The 20,970-nt window shown below is 55.1% G+C and overlaps 1 protein-coding gene across 1 annotated transcript in view; it reads right to left on the reverse strand.

The window, feature by feature from the left end:
* Positions 1 to 1,945: 1,945 nt before the first annotated feature.
* The window catches only part of RNF115 (ring finger protein 115), a 30,884-nt gene continuing 11,859 nt past the window's right edge, over positions 1,946 to 20,970 (reverse strand). Inside the window, exons 2-9 of the mRNA XM_053278838.1 lie at positions 17,915 to 17,973; positions 14,611 to 14,665; positions 8,104 to 8,300; positions 6,649 to 6,720; positions 6,189 to 6,261; positions 5,170 to 5,263; positions 3,861 to 3,976; positions 1,946 to 3,486 (exon numbers count right to left, since the gene is read on the reverse strand). Coding sequence (XP_053134813.1) covers positions 3,355 to 3,486; positions 3,861 to 3,976; positions 5,170 to 5,263; positions 6,189 to 6,261; positions 6,649 to 6,720; positions 8,104 to 8,300; positions 14,611 to 14,665; positions 17,915 to 17,973 — 798 coding nt within the window. The 3' untranslated portion in view covers positions 1,946 to 3,354. The remainder of the gene's footprint in view (positions 3,487 to 3,860; positions 3,977 to 5,169; positions 5,264 to 6,188; positions 6,262 to 6,648; positions 6,721 to 8,103; positions 8,301 to 14,610; positions 14,666 to 17,914; positions 17,974 to 20,970) is intronic.

A 20,970-nucleotide genomic window follows, 5' to 3' on the forward strand; every position in this document is an offset into this window, starting at 1 on the left:
AGACTGCTTTGGTCCTACTTTAGGAGCACGCCGCTCCTTCGAGGTAGGACAGAGGGGGAGAAGAGCTCTAAAGGAAAAAAAACAAGGCTCTCAGGCCAAAGGCAGAAGCGAATGGGAGGCCAGGATAGTGATTATTTTTAAGGAATTTTATACATAAGCCAGCTAAGGTGTGGTCAGCACCGTCTAGGTGGAACAAAGGAAGCTGCTTTATACCGAGTCAGACCATTGGTCTGCCTAGCTCAGTATTGTCAACCCAGACTGGCAGCAGCTTCTCCAAGGTTGCAGGCAGGAGAGACTTCTGCCTGCAACGTTGGAGAAGCCGCTGCCAGTCTGTGCAGACAATACTGAGCTAGATGGACCAAGGGTCTGACTCAGTATATAGCAGCTTCCTATGTTCCTGAATATACTGATGGCCAAAAGGTGTGGGCTGGGCTCGTAGACACATGCAGTTAAGCCCTTAAACCACACAGCGTCTGTTATTACAGGCCGGAATCAACACAGTCTCATTTGTCCCGCTTACAGTCCGGACTCACCGTGCAGTTCAAGTGATGCCAGAACCAAAGCGACTCCCTCCGTCTTAACCCATGTTCTCGGTGGCAAATACACAATTTTCTGCCCATTCACCCACTGCAGTCATTCACTTATTCTCGGTGGGGACAGGATTGCGGTTCGCCTGCCGGGGCTGAGCATCGCGGTGCCCCATGTTGGCAAAGCTCTCCAAGTCTAGAGGGGGTTGCTGCCGGTGCAAGTTGAAGCATCTCGCCGGAGCCTTCTCTCTTTCAAAAGGGGAGGTTTGTCTCCTTGTAGCTAGAAAGGTGGGGAAGCAAAGTGGTGCCCGCGTCTGTCCCTGCTTGTCTTCCCTCCCCAGGACACCCATTCAAAGCACTGGGGAACTCCTGGAGATCCTGCATAATCGTGCTGGCACACCACACAATTCCAAATGCATTGCTGAGGAGTACCATTTAAAGTGAGAGGGGGGGTTGTGGGGGGTGGGGGGAGGTGATAGTTACTTCTGCAGAGGTCAGGAAACCAGCCAGACAAAAAATATTTGACTTTCCAAGGGATGTTGGTATATTACTTGTCAGGATCCCACCCGGCTCCCGTTTTTCACTCACCACTGACAAGTCGACGAGTGCCGGGTTTCTTCACCTTGGGCCCCCAGATGTTGTTGGACTACAACTCCCAGAATCCCCAGACATGGCCTTTGTGGCTGGAGATTCTGGGAGTTGTAGTCCCACAGTTGTAGTCCCACAGCATCTGGGGGCCCAAGGCGAAGAAACCCCGGACTAGTGGACTTCCTGAGCCTGGCACTTCTGGGGAAAATGCCCCCCCCAAGGTGGTAGAAAGCAAGCAAGGGGAATCTGAGGCCGTCGGCAAGGAGTGAGCCGCAAGAGAGGAGAGCAGCCTTGGTAGCAAACTTAAGCATTCTCGGGAAGAGTTCTGAGGAACTCTTGGCACTGGAGATCCTTCAGGCTGGATGTCCTTGGGCCAGGGGGGTGGGGGGGAGTTGACGTTGCATGAAGGAAGCTCAGCTCACAGTCAGTTCAGTGGGTCAGCCCATAGCTCAGTGGGGGGAGTTTGTGTCAGGCCCTTTTCCCATCTAGCACAGTACTGCCTGCACTGACCGGCAGCGACTGCAGGGCTTCAGGCCGGGATCTTCCCAGCCCGACGGAGATGCTGCCAGGGACGGAACCTGGGGCCTTTTGCCTGCAAGCAGGCAGCTGTGGCCTCATCCCATGAAGTAGCACCATGCAGTTTGCTCCCTTGGGACAGGGGAGAAGGAGGTTCTCTGACCCTTTGGGGGTTCCCCCTCCCTCCCTCCCACCTGACCAAAACCATCACTTTTCGTTTCTGCATCCCAAGAGGCAGTGACCGATCCCGATTCTCAGATGCTTTTTCTTCCCCTCTCCAGCCCCCAAGGTCCAGCCAAGAATTCTCCCAACCATTGACCTTTTTATTAAAGGCTTTTATTCAACTTTTGATAGCAAACAGAAGACGTTGGGTTTGAAATCGAGTGTACCCGGTACACCGTTACAGCAATGAAGTGGCCACAAGATTTTCTCTCCACCCCCGCCGCCCCCCCGCCATCTTACTAATAATCAGAGTCTTCCGTGGGGAGATGCAGTTCTGCTACACCCCACCCCACCCCACCCTCAACTTCCCAACCATCGAAATCAGACGCCCTTCTGCTTCCGAAGGAAAGGCGCTTTTGGGCTGGGGGTGGGCTCTTTGACATGATTCCGAGGGTCAACACACAAAAAAGGACAAAAATGTAGATGAAGAGACGGCCTAGAAACAACATTTCAAGGGTGGGGTTGGGGTTGGGGGGGAAGCAATTCTCTAGGGTACTGAGGGATGGCGTTTTCTTTTAAATACTTAAGGGCCACCTGCAGAAGAGACAAGAGGGCTTTAGACACGTTTCAAGACTTTGCTCCGGCGGATAAATTACATGTGGTCCGTGTGAGATCAAGGCAGCACAAATCAAATCAAATCAAAAACGGGACTTAAGTGGCAAGGTTGGGGGGGGGATCCCGGTTCAGCCCCAGCCAAGAGCGACGGGACGGGGTGGGGAGGAAGAAGGACGTTTCGCTTCGGAGGGGCAGCGTGGGCCTGCTTGCATGGAATCCAGAGCTACCCGCCGCCCTCCTCCTGGTGGGAAACCGCCCCCCCTCCCCTTCGCCAGCAAAACCAAATCAGGACCAAAAGGTGGCCAAGGCCGCCCCCCCGCCCCCGCAACCTAAATTGAAAGGAAATCCGGCCAAAAGACAGCAAGAGGCCAGGCTGCGGGAAAGGCGGACAGTTCACAGTAAACCACACTTCCATTTCTGGACAGACGGAGAAGGTCTGTGCCCCCGTGGAGACCACCGCCACTCATTCCCCCTCCCTCCTTCACAGAAGTTCACCAGCCCATTTCTGGCGGCCTCTTTTGTGAGAGAAAACCGCCCCCCCCACTGCCAGAAGGGGAGGGGGCACACGGCCAAGGCCCACACTGGCTGCCCCCTGCCAAAAATCAACGGAGCTACGAGAACGGAGACCTCTCTCTCGCCTTCGGAGAAAAGGAACCGCATATCCCCCCTCCCGGGGGGAGGCAGTTTCCCCCGCCCATCCTGCACCAAACCCTAACACTGAGCAATGAAGGATGGAAGAGGCGTTTGGGAGACGGCGGCCACTCGGATGGAGAGACCCGGAGTTTCGGAAAGGCAGCTGCGCTCGCGCGGTGGCGGCCGGGGTGGGGACCCCTCGCTCTTCTCGCTACGGTCGTTGCGTTATCATACAAATTACAACGGCAGCAAGGGATACTACAGGCCTGAGGCGGACCGCCCCGCCGCTCGGGGGGGTTGGGAGGGGGGCGCCTCAGAAAGTCCATCGGTCGTGCAGGTGGCTGGCGCTGCCGAAGGCGTTGCTGGCGGAGGCCTCCAGGTTCGGGGCTTGCCGGGTGGAATCCTCGCCGTTGAGGCTCTTCCGGCAAACGGGGCACGTGTCGTGCTGAGGAGAGGGTGGGGGGAAAGACGCGTGTGGGTCCGGGAGAGGGCCGGTGGGGCCTGGACCCCCTTGCCCGAGCTCAGGCCAGACCCGGCCCTTCCAAACGTCCACCCAGCCCTGACCCCGACGTGGGTTTTCGTTTCATAAACACATGGGTTTAGAATGGCGCTCTCCGCAGACCAGGCCTGCTCCACTTTGGACCCCCCCCCGGCTGTTCCTGGACTACAACTCCCATCATCCCCAGCTCTCACTCGCCCCAGCAAGGTGCCGCACCCCATCGGCCAGAAGCCCCTCCCCCTATGCCCCCAAAGTCAGGAAGGGCGGATGGTGGTCCCGCTGGGTGCCCACTCCCCCCGCCGACTGAGACGCACACTCACCAGCTCTAACCAGGGGACGATGCAGCTGCTGTGGAAGTAGTGGTTGCACGGGAGCTGCCGGACCTGCTCTGCTACGGTGTAGTCTTCTTTGCACACAGGGCACTCCAAACCCGTATCTGTGGGGCGAGGGAGAGGTCAGCAGAGAGGGGCGGAACTCTGTGGCAGAACATCTGCCGGCACGCCGAAGGTCCTGGGCGGCATCTCCAGGTAGGGCCGGGAAAGACTCCTGCCTGAAACCTTGGAGAAGCTGCTGCCAGTCCGTGCAGACGAGACTGAGCGGGACGGACCGAGGGTCTGACTCTGCATGGAGCAGCTTCCCGTGTTCCTCCTTCCAAAGGGCCATAGGAATGCACGGGAAGTCTGGCATTCAAGACATCTCCAGGGCCCTTTGGAAGGAGCCAGGGGTGTTCAGCAGGCCTTCCCAGACAGTCATTTCAGTCCATTCGCCAGAGCATCTGCTTTGCATGCGGAAGGTTCCCGGTTCCCTCCCTGGCAGCATCTCCAAGAGAGGGCAGAGAGAGACTCCGGCCTGCAGCCCTGGAGAAGCCGCTGCCAGTCCGGGTAGACGACCCTGAGCCAGACGGACCAGAAGAGACGGAGTGCCGAGAGAATGGCCCGTTGAGCGTGCAAAGCCCGGCCGCTCAGTTCAAACCGTGGCTTGGCACCGTGCCTGAGCAGAATGGCCATTTCCGGGGACCCAGCTCTGAAGAGCAAGAGCCGATCATCCCGCCACATTTCCCGGAACAGAAGACTCCTCTGAATTGAAGACGACCCCCCCCCCTTTAAAAAGAGAGGTTAAACGCAGGCTAGCTCTGTGCTGCCCCAAAAGGAAGGGGACTCTGAATTGAAGATGACCCCCGAATTTCTCACAGCAGAGACCCTCGTTTGGGATTGGGGTAAATAGCTGGAAATCCGTGGCGGTAACAGCCACCATGCAGGGCAAGGAGCAACTGTCTCAAAGATGCTTCGATGTCCTCCGGGAGGGCAGAATTGCCCGCGCAGTTTTCCGGACTGGGACCAGTGCTCCCTCTCTAGCGTGCACATGCGCACAAGCTTCTGGATGTCCACTCAGCTCATTTTCGATCCCGCTCAGATCGAACCCGGGAGGCCCCACTCTGAACGCACATGCGCGCACGCTGCCCAGGACAAAACGCATTCTGCGCACCGATGCAAGAGAACGAGAGGCCCCACGGATTGTGGCCCCTGTGCCCCCCTCGGTGTGACAGACAGAAGGAAGCACCCCAGCCCTGGCCCGCAAACCGAGCCGACGGCAGGGGGCTCTGCAAACCAGCCCCAGGCAGGATCTTACCAACTTGGTCCTGAGTGACGGTTACTGTCGGTAGGGAGGAGATCTTCTCTTTGTCTGCCGGGGGAGGTCCCGTGTTTTCCAGCTGTCCTAGAAGCTGCGAGAGGAGATGGGGAAGAGGGAGGGAGTGGTGCGAGAGAAGCAGGTGTCGCTGCGGACACCTCTGACGTCATAAGTGGGGGGGGGGGGCGGGACACACACAGACCGCCTCCGCCATGAGAAGGGAGGCGACCCGAAAGCACACCGGAGTCCGATCACGGAGCAGATTCAGAGCCCGACACTCAGCCAGCAACAGAGGAGAAGTCTTCCAAAAACTGGCCACAGAATCCCAGCGTGTTGCGGCTGACTCTGGGGCGTGTTGGAGGCCCACTTGGGCCGATCGCCAGGCCGGCTGGGTCTCAGCATCAGCCCAATATGAACAATTTGAGCTAAGAGAACCACAGAAACTAATGTGGATTTAATATGAACAATATGAGCTAAGGGAACATTTCAGACCTGCAGAAGGTGCAGAAGAGGCAAGAGGATCAGGGTTGCCTGGAGCACCTTCCTTCTGAAGCAAGGCTACAACAGCTGGGGCTCTTTAGTTTAGGAAAAAGACAACTGCGGGGAGACAGGATAGAGGTCTATAAAATCATGCATGGAGTGGAGAGGGTGGACAGAGAGGAATTCTTCTCCCTCTCTCATCACACTAGAACCAGGGGTCATCCCATGAAATTGAGGGCCAGGAAATCTAGGACCAATGAACGGAAGTACTTTTTCACACAATGCACAATCAACTTGTGGAATTCTCTGCCACAAGATGTGGTGACAGCCAACAACCTGGATGGCTTTAAGAAGGGTTTGGATAACTTCATGGAGGAGAGGTATATCAACAGCTACTAGTCAGAGGGCTAGAGGCCACCTCCTCCAGCCTCAAAGGATGACAGCCGCGCGGCAGCAAAAGGGCCTCTGGCGGAAGGAGGGGGAGCCGGTTGGGCTACTGCCATGCGGGGGCGGATCCTGGACCCCACCAGCACGCTCACCTGCGTTACGATGGTGTCGAGGCCGCTCTGTCCCCAGGCGTAGTCCCCGGGATTCGAGTGCAACATGCCACCCCTGGAAGGAAAATGTGGCCGGGAAAGGGGGGGGGGGAGAGACTATCAATCAATCCATTTTATTACAGCCATAGGCCATCCAAAAGACATTAAAAAGCATTAAAACAAAACATTGTACGTAGTCAACAGAATAAAACAGGAGGCGCCTATAAACTTGACCTTCAACAAGCTCTTCATCTAATAGCAACATGGATGAATTTCGCCCCCACTTTAGTGACCTCATTATTTTGGACCTCAAGGCAGAAGTTCCAAAAAAAGGGGTTGGCTCTGCCTGGGAATTGCTCTAGCAAAGGGGACAGAAGTCCTTTCCTGGTGTCACAGTAAAGAAGTTCGAGGAGCCTATGGGGGGTGGGGGGAAATACTTTGACTAAGTGCACACATTACTCACCAGGAGAAAGGGTGAGGCGAGCCAGGAATTGCTGAATTTGCAAAGAAACCCGCAAAGATCTGTTGTATTATTCTGTCCGGGAGAGAAACAGGTGGAAAAGGAGAGAATTACACACACGGACATAGAAAGAACGGGGAAAAAACCGCCCAGGCCGTGCCCAGCACGGGAGCCCAGTGAGTCTGCTAACCCAGCCAGAAACCTCGAAGCACCTTAAGAACCAACACAGCAATCACATGGATGGGGCTTCATGCAGTGGCAGAACATCTGCCTTGCACAGGCCCGGATTGGTCCTGAGTCCCATCGCTGAGAGCAGACTCAGCCGGGGCTCCCATGTTCCCTCTCGCCAGGATGCGCAGATGTTGTGGACTACAACTCCCAGCATCCCCAGCTACGATGGCTTTTGCTTGGGGAGTCTGGGAGTTGTGGTCACCCTCATCTGGGAATCCCGGTTAGAAGGAACACTAGCTGGGGCTGGGGAAAGCTCCTGCCTGGATCCTTGGAGGGGAGCCGCTGCCGGTCAGTGTTGGCTTTACTGAGCTAGACGGGCCAAGGGTCTGACTCAGTAGGGAGGCAGCATCCCATGTTCATCCGGAGCATCCGCAGCTCAGGGACCGAGCAAGCCACTTGGCAGGCGGAAGGACCCCAGTTTCGTCCCTGGCAGCAGCTCCAGCAGGCGCTGGGAAAGGTTCCTGCTGGGATGGGAGCCTGGATGTGTCAGCAGAGTGAGACCTTCCCTTGAGGGGAGGGGGCCGCTCTGGGAAGAGCAGCTGCCGGCTTGCCTGCAGAAGGGTCCCAGTGGTAGTCGTTTCCTACACTGAAGAGGGGGGTGGCCTAGAAGACCTCAAGGGGGTCCCTTCCAACTCTAAAGTTCGAGGAGCCTAACCCTAAATGAACAGACTCTGTTGCAGATGAGGTCTAGATGCCCACTGGAGTCTCCCTTGCAAGCCTCTCTGATGAGGTCAGCAGCAGAGAGCACCGGGAGATGGAGAGGTTCTCCCGCTAGCTTCGGAATGCTGCCAGCGGAGTCCGGCGTTTAGCCTCTTGCTCTCGGCTGTGCTCTGCAGGCAGCGGACGTGGGCAACAGCCTCTCAGCAGCCGGCAAGGGCCGCGGCAGGCATCCCCGTGGACGTGGGCTGAAGCCAGGGCTCTCAAACCTGGGTCCCCAGCTGTGGCTGGACTACAACTCCCATCATCCCCCACCACAGCGGTCCTTCTGGGGACCCAAGCTTGAGGATGCCTGCATATGACATGGGCCACCAGCTGCACAAGTGTTCCCACTTTCGACCTCCTTGCGGGGACTCACTCCTACATCACCGTCCCGGCGCGCTCACCCCCAGGGGGCCAGAACAAGACGGCCGCTTTCCGCAGCGTACCACCCGTATCGTCCCGCTCAGCCCGAAGCGGAGGTCTCGGACACACACACCCAGACCCACACCCCCCCGGGCACGGTCTTACCCTTCGATGGCAGGCGATCTGTCGGGCCGGGCGCTAACCCGCGAGCGGTACCTCCGGGTCATGGGCAACCGCGGGGGTCGGCTTGGTCCCCACAGGTCTGCGTGGGCCTGGTGGCCCCTTTCGTTGTCGCGGCCGTCGTGGTCCAGCGAGCTGCTCAGGAACGGGAAGACCATCGAGCGATCCAACTGGTCCCAGAACTGGAGGAAGGGGGGAGAATGGTGACAATCCAGTTTCTAAAAGGACGGAAGCTGGTTTTTATTTATTTGTTTGGTTCTTCAGATGTGTTAGACCACCCCGGACTTCCCTCCCTGGGTGGTTAACAACAACAACATAAAACCGACTGAAATAAAATCCTTAAAACAAATTAAAACGACAGTCCAGTTAAAGAACTTGGGCGGACCAATGTGTCTTGACTGCCTTCTTAAAAGTGGTCCGAGATGGGGAGGCTCTTAATTAATTAATTCATTGTTTCAGCTGGGAGCGCGTCCCAAAGCCTCGCGGCAGCAACAGAAAGCACCCGTCCCGCAGTAGCCACCAGATGAGCCGGTGGCAACTGCGGACGAGCCTCCCTGGATGATCTCAAAGGGCGACGCAGAGAAGACGACGTTCTCTTAACTACCCAGGGCTTAAGCTGGTGAGGGCTTTCTCGGTTCTAACCAGCACCTTGTATTTTGCCCGGAAACGTATCCGTAGCCAGTGTCGTTCTTTTAATGCAGGAGTAATAGGGTCTTGCCAAGATGACCGAGAGACCAACCTGGCGGCCGCCTTCTGGACCAAGTGCAGTTCCTGGACTACATACGAGGGCAGCTCCATGTAGACTGCACTGCAGTAGTCAAGCCTGGAAGTTACCGGAGGATGTGCTTCTGTTCTGAGGTCATTCCGTATCAGCCGAAGCCAACTGAAAGCACCTCTGGCCACTGCCTCAATCTGGGACACCAGGGCAAGGTTTGGATCCAGAAGCACCCCTACACTGTGCACCTGGTCCTTCTGGGGAAGTGTGACTCCCATCCAGAACCAGCAGATCAAACTCATCTCCTGAGTTCCATCCCCGCACAATCAGGACCTCCATCTTATCGGGATCCAGTCTCCATTTATTATCCCTCATCCACCCCATCACCGCCTCCAGGCAGGCATTTAGGGAGGCTATGCCTTCTCCTAATGATGTTGGCGTGGAAAAATAAATTTGGGTGTCATCAGCATACTGCTAACACCCTGCACCAAATCTTGGAACACTCAGCCAAGACGCCGATGACTGGAGAAGCTGCATTTTTTGTATATATTCTTAATGCAAATGAAGAAAGACACATAATTAATTCTTCCTCATGGGGCGTGGAGGAGGATTGGGCAAGGCTCTGGAACCCCACCTGGCTGACCAATGAAAACACTCAGCCCTTCCCTCTTGGGCTTCTGGGGCTGTAGCTCAGAGGTAGAGCCCCTGCTTGCCACAGAGACAGTCTCGGGTTCAACGCCTGGCAGCATCGCCAGGTACGGCTGTGGCAGTTGCAGGTCTGAGACTCTGGAGAGCTGCTGCCAGTCAGTGATTGCCAGGCAACTTAGGACCCACAAAAGGAAGTACTTTTCCCCACACAGCACATAATCTGTGGAACTCTCTGCCACGGGATGTGGTGATGGCCACCAGCTTGGATGGCTTTAAGCAGAGCTTAGCCCTGTCCTCCATGAATTTATCAGTGGCTACTAGTCCTGATGGCTCAAAGGAGGGGGAGTGTGCCATTCTCTCCTGGTTGTGGGCTCCCCAGAGGCATCTGGTGGGCCACAAGAGGCCTGATCCTGCAGCAGGGCTGTCCTTACGTTCTTGTTTCCAAGGTTCCATGCAAGTGGAGAATCCCCACCCGCCCCATGGGAAGATCACTATGGGGTGTTCCATGCAAGCCTCTCTCAGCAGCCCATTCAGGGAGGAGCCTTTCCCCTCCAGTCCTGCCACGGGCCCCACAGAACAAGAAAAACTGCACCAGCCGGATCAGCTGCAGGACCGGGGTGGGGGCAAGGACTGGGGGGGAGAAGGCTCGGCCTCGCCCTCTCTTTCACATACACGCCTACTGCTTTCGCAAATGCCTGAGGTGGGACTGTGAAGTAGAGTGGTTAGAGTGTCAGTCTCTGATCAGGGAGCCTTGAGTTCTAGTCCCAGCAGATTAGTTAGTTAGTTAGTTAGTTAGTTAGTTAGTCAGTCTCTCTCTCTCTCTCTCTCTCTCTCTCTCTCACACACACACACACACACACACAGAGCCTGGCCTACCTTACAGGGCTGTTGTGAATAAAAATGGGGGAAAGATGTGTATGCCTGAGTCATCGAGAAAGGGCAGCAGCAAAAAAAATTCATAACCATAAGGATCATTTTATTTTTTACATCCATAGCCAGCTCTGCCTCCAAAGAGCCCAAAGCAGTGTACGAGACCAGCATAAGATCAGGCCCAAGGAGGCCCATCCCGTCCAGCATCCTGTAGCCCACAGTGGCCCACTATAGATGCCCCTGAGAAGCCCATAGGCAAGAGGTGAGGGCAGGCCCTTTCTCCTGCTGTTGCTCCCTCTGCAACTGGGATTCAGAGGCATCCTGCCTCTGAGGCTGGAGGTGGCCCATAGCCCTCAGACTAGTAGCCCTTGATAGACCTCTCCTCCATGAATCTGTCTAAGCCCTTTTGAAGTCATCCATGCTGGTGGCCGTCACCACATCCCATGGCAAGGAATTCCATTGATTAATTATGTGCTGTCTGAAGCAGTCCTTCCGCTTGTTGGTCCTAAATGTCTCAACCTTCAGTCTCATGGGATGACGGCTGGTTCTAGTGTTGTGCGGCAGGGAGAACAATGTCTCTCTGTCCCCCCTCTCCACTCCATGCATAGGTTTATACACCTCAATCATGTCTCCCCTTAGTTGCCTCTTTCCCAAGCCAAAAATAAGCCCCAGAGGCTGTAGCCTTGTCTTACAAGGAAGGCGCTCCAGGCCCCGATCAACTGGGCTGCCCTCCTCTGCACCCTTTTCAGGTTCTACAACGTCCTCCTTCAGATACGGTGACCAGAACTGCACACCGTACTCCCACACCACAGATTTGTATAAGGCCATTATGATATCAGCATTTTTTTGTTTCCAACCGCCTTCCCAATGATCCCTCGCATGGGATTCACTTTTTTCACAGCTGCCATCTTATTTGTTTATTGATTATGTCTCTCTGTGAAGCCACTTTGGAAACTTTTGTTGCAAAACGGTATATAAATATTGTGTTGTTGTTGCTATTTCTCTGTGTAAACCATCCTGAACCAACTTTGGAAGGGCGGTATAGAAATTGAATGAATGAATGAATGAATGAATGGAGAAAGATGTTGATGATGATGCTGTAGCCCAGTGGAAGAGCATCTGGGTCCCAGGTTCAATTCCTGCTGTCTGCAGATGGGGCTGAGAGAGCTCCCAGTCCGGAGAGCTGCTGCTAGTCAGTGTAGAAGTTGCCGAGTGAGGAGGAACCCAACGCCTGACTTGGGAGGAGGCAGCTTCCCGTGTTCCTAGGAGCTGAACAAGATGGTCCACGAGGGCTCCTTCAACTTAATGACCATGTGCATCTTGGGGGTGGGGTGGGTTTCAATAACTCAGTGGTGCCACCCCTGCTTTGCATGACACAGGAGGTCCCCGGTTCAACCCTCGGCAGCATCTCTAACACAGGGCTGAGAGAGAGACTCCTGCCTGCAACCTGGGAGAAGCCGCTGCCAGTCTGGGTAGACGACACTGAGCTAGAAGGACCAAGTGTCTGACACCACAGGCAGCAGCAGCAGCAGCAGCTTCCGACATGCCTATCAGCGGAACATGACAACCCATAAGGGTACCCTCTGGCCAATGACCCTGGGCATCTTTTCTGGGGGATGCCGCTACCAGCCAGTGTAGGCAACACCGAGCTAGCTGGACCAAGCATCTGACTCAGCAGGCAGCAGCTCCCCAGGTTCCTAACCGCCCTCTGCCTGGCCCGCCACACACACGGCTGCTGAGGTGAAACGGGGGGTGGGGGTGGGGGGGTGAGGCCCTGGGAGATTGCACCGGCCAGCTGCAGCCCGAAGCCCAGCTGCCGTCCAGACCTAGACGATGAGCTTCCTCGGGTAAGCGGAGCCTCCCTGGCTCAGGTGACCGGGGGAGACGCCGCCGTCCCAGAGACACTCCCGGCAGCCAGAGGAAATTCAAGCCAAGCGGCGGGGCGCTGTGCCAGGAGCTGAAAGTGGGACGGGACAGCCCAGAGCTGGCCACTTCCACGAGGACGAGGCGCCTGCGTGGGACAGCAAAGGTTACCATGCTGGGGTTCTCAAAGAGGGGACTACAACTCCCATCATCCCCAGCCACAATGGCAGAGCAAGATGGGCCAAGATTGAGCCCAGGGCACTGGTCAGGTACCTCCTTCCTGATGTACTCGGTTACTTGGGGGGAGGGCACTCTTTAGTTAGCAGCCTTTAGAAGACCCAAACTTAAGCAGCAAGGTTCTAGTCCTCAGTGAGGCAGAGAAAGCGGTTTGAAGCGATTCAAGTATTCTAGGACAGGGACAGTGCTCCCTGTAAGGCGTGCACGTGTGCATGCACTCAGACTTTATTTTTATTTTTTTTTAATGTCTGCTCAGTTAATTTTAGATCCCGCTCCGATTGGGTCTGGAAGGTCCCACTCTGAACACATGTGTGTGCACACTCCCTTGGCCCTGCTGCCCAGAAAACAAAACTCATTCTGTGCACAGATGAGGGGAAAAAAAGATGAGAGAGGACACTGGACAGGGGTTGGCCCCTTCCGCTCTCCAGCTGTTGTGGAACAAAACGCTCCCCTTCCGACTCCGGGGCAGGGTGAACCAGCTACTGTGACAGCAATCTAGGATGCCTGAGCCGAGGCATTTGGAGCAGGGAGTCCTGCGGGCAAGACTTTGTGACGGGTGGCCCGGAAGGGGGCGTTGCTCCAGGCCTTATGGCGCCCTGCGAAGCCAACGGTGGCAAAATGTGGAAGAGTGGCCTAGTGGGGCGGGGTGGCATATGGGCTCCGACGGGGCTGGTCTTGGCTTGGGCGCCTCGCCCTCCAAAAGGAAGTTCGTCCGGTCTGACAACCCCGGAAGCCACAGGCAGGCAGCCAGTCTAAACCTCGTGCTCCAAAGGTGCATCGCCATGCCAAATCCGGACGTTGTGGCCGTAGGCCAGCGTGGTGGGCAGGAGTCTCTCCCCGTCCGATCTGGAGATGCTGCCAGGGAGGGAACTGGGAACCTTCTGCCTGCGCGCAGGTCGGCAGGCGCGCCCCCCAGAGCAATCTCCCTACAACATTTCCAATGGCAGAGAGAGTTGGGGACGGCCCCCCCCCTGGGCTGGGAGGAGGGCTAAATAAAAATGCCCCCCCCGCCCTCCTCCCTGCACCTGCCCACTCCTCCGAGGACGCGTCATGCTCCGAGGTTCACCGCTCGGAAATCTTAGCAGTCATCCGCCTAAATAGACAAGTACGTCGGGCCCCGGGCTATAATTAACTTCCCTTGCGAGGCACTTGGAGAACCCAAGGAGGTCCGTCTCTCGGCGGACACTCACTCCCTTCGACCCAGAGTCACAACTAGTCCAGAGGCAGGTTCTGGGTTTTCTGCTCGGGCCGCTACCCCCACCTGGCCACACTGGTTACTCACCCCTTTTTTATAGCACACCCTAACTGCCCCCCAAGAATGCCCCGTTTCTTCGTGTGACCTAGGAACCGAGGACGCTGCCTACTGAGTTAGACCACTGGCCCCTCTGGCTCAGTCGCATCGACACTGACTGGCAGCGGCTTCTCCAAGGTTCCCGGCGGGAGTCCCACCCAGCCCTACCTGGAGATGCCGCCAGGATTGAACCTGGGACCTTTGGGACGCAAAACAGACGCTCTGCCATAGGGCCAGAGCACAGTCGTTTCCAGGAGGAACCACCCCACCCCTCCACAGAAGGGTCGTAGGAACCGAGGAGGCTGCCTACTGAGTCAGAGAAACGCTGCCAGTCAGGGTTGACAATACTGAATGGGCCACTGGTCTAAGGATCCAGGCAGGTGTCTCTCCCAGGTGTACCTGGAGATGCCGCCAGGGGGTGGACTTGGGACCCTCTGGACACAAAGCAGCACAGTCACTTCCAGGAGGTTCCCCCCCCACCACTCCTCGCGATTTGGTCTCCAGTCCCCCAAGGACATCAGTGCCACAGACCAGACATCCATTCACCTGGAATAGGATTTCCCAACCTGTGGTCCTCCTGATGTTGCCCGACTCCAATTCCCATCATGCTCAGCTACAAATGTGCCATGGCGGGGGATGATGGGAGTTGGAGTTCAGCAACATCCAGAGAGCTGCAGGTTGGGAAACCCGGACCTGGACTCACCTGAACATTTGATCTCCCAGCTTGCCCCCCCCCTCTTCAACCCCCACCCCACTCAACCCCCTAGAGAAAGGGCAAGGGTTACGAACCCAGGACATGCAGACGCTCCTTTACCTGCCTGTTTGGGAAAGGGCATGTCAAAGGGTCAAGAAGAAGAAGGTGCCTTACCTCGGCAAACTGGGTGGACGGGCTGTCGTCGGTCCCACCGCCGCCTTCTAGAAAACTGAAGAGAAACATCGGGTGAGGTCCAGAAATATCACACCCAGAGCCCACCTCCCCGGGGCGGGGGCTAAAGATAGGCCAGGGGCCACGTCAGCAGCAGAACGCGGGCTGGGCGAAACCTGAGCCAAGGAGGAGGAGGAGGGGGAGGAAGGGCACCCAAAAGGAGAGGGGCTCTCCTTGCTTGGGACCAGCTCTCCCGCCAAGCCTCATGCAAAGCCAGGATCGCCCAGGGCTGCTCAGCAGGAGAGGGGTTGCCCCCTTGCTAAGCAGGGTCCACCCTGGTTTGCATTTGAATGGGAGGCTCCAAGTGAGATCCTCCCCTGAGGGGATGGGGCCACTCCGGGAAGAGCCCCTGCCTGCTTGCCCGCAGAAGGTCCCAAGTTCCCTCCCTGGCCACATCTCCAAGATCGGGCTGAGAGAGACTCCTGCCTGCAACCTTGGAGAAGCCGCTGCCTGTCCGGGTAGACAATCCTGAGCTAGATAGACCAAGAGTCTGGCTCGGTCTTTGGCAGCCGCCTATAACCCGAACCTGAACTTGGCCCTCCCGGATCCAGACTCCGAAATGACTGAGGACCCGGCTCCGAAAGTATTTCCGGCCAACGCAGCCAGCGGCCAGGATATGCAGAGTTCTCAAGCTGGGTCTCCAGCGGTGTTTGCCGTGACAGGGCCTCCCGGATGGCACCGACTAGAGCTCCCAGAACCCCCTGCTGCCGTGGCCTGTGGCTGGGGGGGATGCGAGTTCTAATCAAGGTCATCTGGGAATCAGAGCAGGGGAGGGCAAACTGAGCCCTCCAGCAGCGGCAGATTTTATTTATAAAACTTAAATAAGTGTACTAAACAAAATAAATAACTCCCATCACCCCCCAGCCACTTTCAACTGGTGGAACTCTCTGCCACAAGATGCGGTGACAGCCAACAGCCCGGGTGGCTTTAAGAGGGACTTCGATAAATTCACGGAGGCAGAGCTATCCATGGCTACTGGTCTGGGGGCTACGGGCCACCTCCAGCCTCAGAGGCAAGATGCTTCCATCAGCTTGGAAGGCTTAAGAGACAAATTCATGGAGGATGGGTCCAGCAGGGGCTACGAGTCCTGATGGCTACAGGCCACCACCAATCTTTGAGGCAAGGTGGCTCTAAAACCAGCTGCAGGGGAGCAGCAGCAGGAGAGAGGGCTTCCCCCCTTATGACAAGGATTGGGGGTTAAACCCCCAAAGATCCAATGAATTCCCACGCAAAGCATGAAGGTGCCATAGAGCTGAGTAAGTGTTTCAAAACCGTCCCCCGGTGACTGGGATGGTGTGTGTATGAAGGAAGAGAGAGAGGAGCTGTGCGTTTCCCCCCCGCCAGCTCAGAAGACACTGAGTCATGCTTTCTTTAGGACCGCTTCCAAATTTGGCAGCCAAAGCGCTGCCAGGCGCGTTTTAGTGGGGTTTTTTTAATTGGCATGTGTGTCACCAAGTCCTCAGGATGGAGCACAGACAGGTCCTTGCCTGACATCATCATTTCCCATTTCTGATCCCTAGCCCAGCCCTGATTTCCCTGGGGAGCAGTCAAAGGACATGGGTGGGGGATCAGGCTTTGGGGAGGGGAAGGAGACCCCTAAATTGGGGTGTGTGTCCCCCTCCAACTTTGGGTCCTCAGATGCTGTTGGACTGCAACTCCCAAGGGCCTCTGAGTTGTAGCCCCACAAAATTCATAGGTCTAGGATGCCTATGAATGAAATTTACCCCAACATGACTCTGAATTTACAACGAGCCCCTTAAGAAAAAGACATTTACTCAGGGGTGGACAATCTTGGCCCCAGCCACATTGTGGCTGGGGATCATGGGAATTGTAGTTCAACAACAGCTATGTTTGCCCACCTCTGGGTTAAATACAGGCTATGCCCTTATTTATCCAAAAGGAAGAGAACTCTGAATTTGAGATGGCCCTCTGGTTTCTAACATCACAGAACTTGGGGAGAAACCTAATCTGCGATTCAGGTAAATACAGTAATAGGAAGGCATCCGAGTTTTAAATCCTACTATAAAAACATCTATACACCAGGGAGAGGTTTGGATCCAGAAGTACCCCCCAGACTGTGCACCTGTTCTTTCTGGGAGAGTGTGACCCCATCCAGAACTGGCAGATCAAAATCCTCTCCCTAATTCCAACCCTGCACAATAAGTACCTCTGTCTTATCGGGATTCAGTCTCCGTTTGTTATCCTTCATCCAACCCATCACCGCCTCCAGGCACACTCCCTCTGTCAGTTCCCCATCGGAGATCATCCATCAGGCCAACCAAGGCAGTCTCCACCCCATAGCCCACTCGAAAGCCAGTTTGAAATGGGTCTGAACAATCCGTTTCCGCCAAGTCTGCCTGGAGCTGGGAGGCCACAACCCTCTCAATGTAGTCTCCCATCCAAATGCAAACCAGGGCAGACCCTGCTTAGGAAAGGGGACAATTCCTGCTCGCTACCTCAGGACCAGCTCCAGTTAATTTCTGGTCTGGTTAGGTTATGTAGCCCTAACTGCAAGGGACATTCCACTGCTCCCTCAAATTAGGCACCTCAAAGCTTCTTCTACATGTACCAAGGACGGGACAGGGGCAAAATAGACCCGACCCCACTCCCCTATCCCATGAGAGCAGCATAATCATCAATGCAGCACCATCCATGTGCATTTTGCTTTCTAAGTTACTTTTGTGAGGTCAGGTCCCTGCCCCAAGGCATTTACAATTCAACACAGCGAGATACCAAAGGAAAGGGAGGCAGAGGTACATGGGGAAGAGGTGGCATTTCTTCCTGTTTTGTGTCTTTGTGGGGAGAGTTCTCCCCTTCTGCACCCCAGCTGCTCACTCCCACTTGGCCAGATCTGTGCCTGCCCTAAATTGCAAAGAGGCACACCCGTGGCCCAACACAATTACTAGATTCTAGCAGCATGGGGCAATTGCAGGGGTCTCTACTTGCAACAGGTGTATTGTGCAAAACTGAGAGGCAGTGTGGCATAGCGGTTCGAGTGCTCGACCAGGACCGGGGAGGTCCGAGTTCAAATCTCCATTCGGCCCAGAATCTCACTGGGTGTCTCTGGGCCAGTCACGTCTCTCCCAGCCTAACCTACCTTACGTGAAATGAAATGGGAAACAAACGGATGCAGAACCCTACTCAGTGCCAGAAAAGGCAGAGAGATCCATAAAGGAGAAAAGACACTATATCCATAAAGGAGACAAGATCTACCAACTTCTGGTGCAGTTGGGAGGAGGATGGATACCTGGAATCATCTGTCACTTCTTCAATAAAGCCAGACTCGCACCTGGGACACGTGTACTCCTGCAGAGAGAAAAGGAGGACATTTTAGGCGGAGAAGGTGGGGGAGCGCAAAATTGCAGGTGGAAAGCATCACATGCCAATATACCCAGCATTCCAGAGGTCAGTGAGGGTGGCAGCAGATCCAGTGGTCCCTCTAATTTTTCTCATCTCTGTGCAAAATGAGTTTTGTCCTGAGCGGCAGCATCAAGGCAGTGTGTGCACATGTGCATTCAGAGTGGGGCCTTCCCAATTCAACCCGAGCGGGATCTAAAACAAACTGAGCGGACATCCAAAAACTTGTGAGCGCACACCTTAGAGGGAACAGCGGGGAGAACCAGATCCGGTTCCCAGAAGGGGGTCAGGTGCTGACCACAAGCTGCCAAAGCTCGCCCACAGATTTATTATTTATTCACCACATTTATAAACCGCCCCATCCGAAGGCTCAGGGCAGTGTACAAGTTTAAAGAGACACAAAAACACACCCCATTGAAAACACAATGCTAAAGACCATTCAAAACCATTGAAAACCAATCCAGATACTTAAAAAAAAAGCCATTTAAACACCTCGGAAAGCCAGGCCAAACAAGTCCGTTTCGAGGGCTCTCTTAAAGGCCGACAGCGAGCCTAAACTGCAGATATCTGCTGGGAGTGCATTCCAGAGGCCAGGAGCAGCTACAGAAGAGGCCCGGTTAGCTGTTTATCCGTTATCTATTTATTTAGCATACTTATATACACGTCTCTGGGCAGTGTACAATAAACAATTAAAACAAAAAAATTAACACCGGTTTTAAACCATCACCAATTCTAGAAGTCTAAAAGCCTGGATGAATAAAGGCGTCTCTAACAGCCCTTTCAAAAGCAGAGGAGGAGAGGCTCTTATCTCGGCCAGGAGGGCATCCCAAAGCCTCTGGGGCGACCAGCAAAGGGGGCCTGTCTCTGAAAGGCCACCAGACAAGCTTTGTGGCAACTGGTCTTCTGGCAGCAAGCATGACTTGTCCCCTTTGCTAAGCAGGGCCTGCCCTGGTCACATTTGGATGGGAGGCTAGATGTGTGAGCATTGTGAGATCTCCCTCTCAGGGGATGGAGCCGCTCTGGGAAGAGCATAAAGGTCCCAAGTTCCCTCCCTGGCAGCATCTCCAAGAGAGGGATGAGAGAGACTCCTGCCTGCCACCTGGGAGAAGCCGCTGCCAGTCTGTGAAGACAATACTGAGCTAGATGGACCAAGGGTCTGACTCAGTATAAAGCCACTTCCTAAGTTCCAATTCCTCCCCAGACGATCTCAATAGGTGGCGGGGCTCAGAACGGAGAAGGCATCCTCTGAAATACTCTGGGCCTCTGACGATGGAAAGAAAAGGGTCATGTGAAGGGGGGGGGGAGCCTTTCTTGTTGAGAAGCCACCCATTTTGTGACGGTGCTTCCATCCTCACTGCAGTCCGAGGACCCAAGTTTAAGAATCCTTGCCGCTACCACCACCACCACCACACCGGACCATCTCTCTAAGGCAGGATGCTCAACTTACTCACCCACCCACCACCTGGTGTTTTTGGACTACAACTCCCACAATCCCCGGCCATAATAGCCAGAGATGATGGGAGCTGTAGGCCAACTTCTGCAGAAGGCCCGAAGTTGAGCAGGCCTGCTGGAAGGGCCCCTTCCCAGTCCAGAACACTCCTGCCCTCTTCTCATGGCATCCTGGGAGATGTAGTTTGGGCAGGGCGTGGGGGGGCAGGCGGGGGACACCAAGGACCACTAACGGAGAATGCGCAGCAGCACCACTCCAAACTACGTCTCCCAGAATCCTTTGAAAGTGGCTGGGATGGCGGGAGGGGTACAAAACCAGGAAGAAATGCCCGGTGAATGTCGGGGCACCCCCGCACTGCTCCTGCACAGACCAGGAGCGCTAGAAATGTTGCGCCTGGGATTCAGGTTTCAGCCTGAACGACTTTCCCGGGCCCCCAAGCCTTGGGAGATGATGGGAAAAATACTTGCCAGACTTCCCGAATAGGAACTATACCCAGCTCAGAAATGCATCTCTAGGCCCATCCACACCCAGGCTAGATGTGGCTTCTCTCTTTTCATACCACATCCTGTGAGTCTGAGCCTCCCCTTAACAAAAGGCACCGAGCCCTGTGGTTGACTTTGGTACAAGAGAGGAAGGGTTGGCCATGGCCTCCTCCCGCACAGTATGAGATGATGCCTTTCAGCATCTTCCCAGATCGCTGCTGCCCGATATAGCACCAGCGAGCACTCAAACCGGCAACCTTCTGCCTGTTAGTCAAGCATCTCCCTGCTGCACCCCAAAGCACGCCTCTAAAAATATCAGAAATGTGGAGATTATTGGCTCGTGACAAGATTTGCTAGTAGCAGCTCCGGGAGGCGAGCATATGGTTCCTCACGCACCCCTGCCGCGCAAGATGCTTTGGCTCGGATCCCACAAGCGGGGAGCCCTTTTTCAGGCGCACGGCACCAACACACAGGCCAAGAGTGGCGTGTGGAAGAGGGCGCCTCTCCTCTCCTCTTGAACCAGAGCAACGTTGCTTAGGAGGAGAACCATCCAGTGTCTGAAACCAACCTTACACATGAGAGGCACAAAATCTGACTAGCCCACATTCACGCCCCCAGGCAAAACGGAATCAGGTTACCACTTTTCCGCTATAAGCAAATTTCCAGCCTGATATTATACATATCAACTGGCAAGAGAACATCCTCCACTATAAGGGCATATTCTTACAAAACCCCTTCAGTATTAGTGTCTGAAGCTTGCAAAATACGCCTATAACGGAATCAGAAACAATGTCCAAACATTCTGATTCCACTGCCGATCTATTTTGCACGCTCCAGACACAATCTAAAATATTTAAGGGTTTTGCAAGAATTTGGCCTTATAGATGTTCTTGCCAGTGGGTATATATCATATCAGCCTGGAATTTTAGTTATGGCTACAGTCACTGAAAAAGTGGTAGTGTGGCTGATACGGTTATCCTAGAATTGTCCCCCTGTTACTGGTGAAAGACAGAC

The sequence above is a fragment of the Hemicordylus capensis genome, chromosome 14 (genome assembly GCF_027244095.1).
Source record: "Hemicordylus capensis ecotype Gifberg chromosome 14, rHemCap1.1.pri, whole genome shotgun sequence".
In the NCBI taxonomy this organism is placed as follows: Eukaryota; Metazoa; Chordata; class Lepidosauria; order Squamata; family Cordylidae; genus Hemicordylus; species Hemicordylus capensis.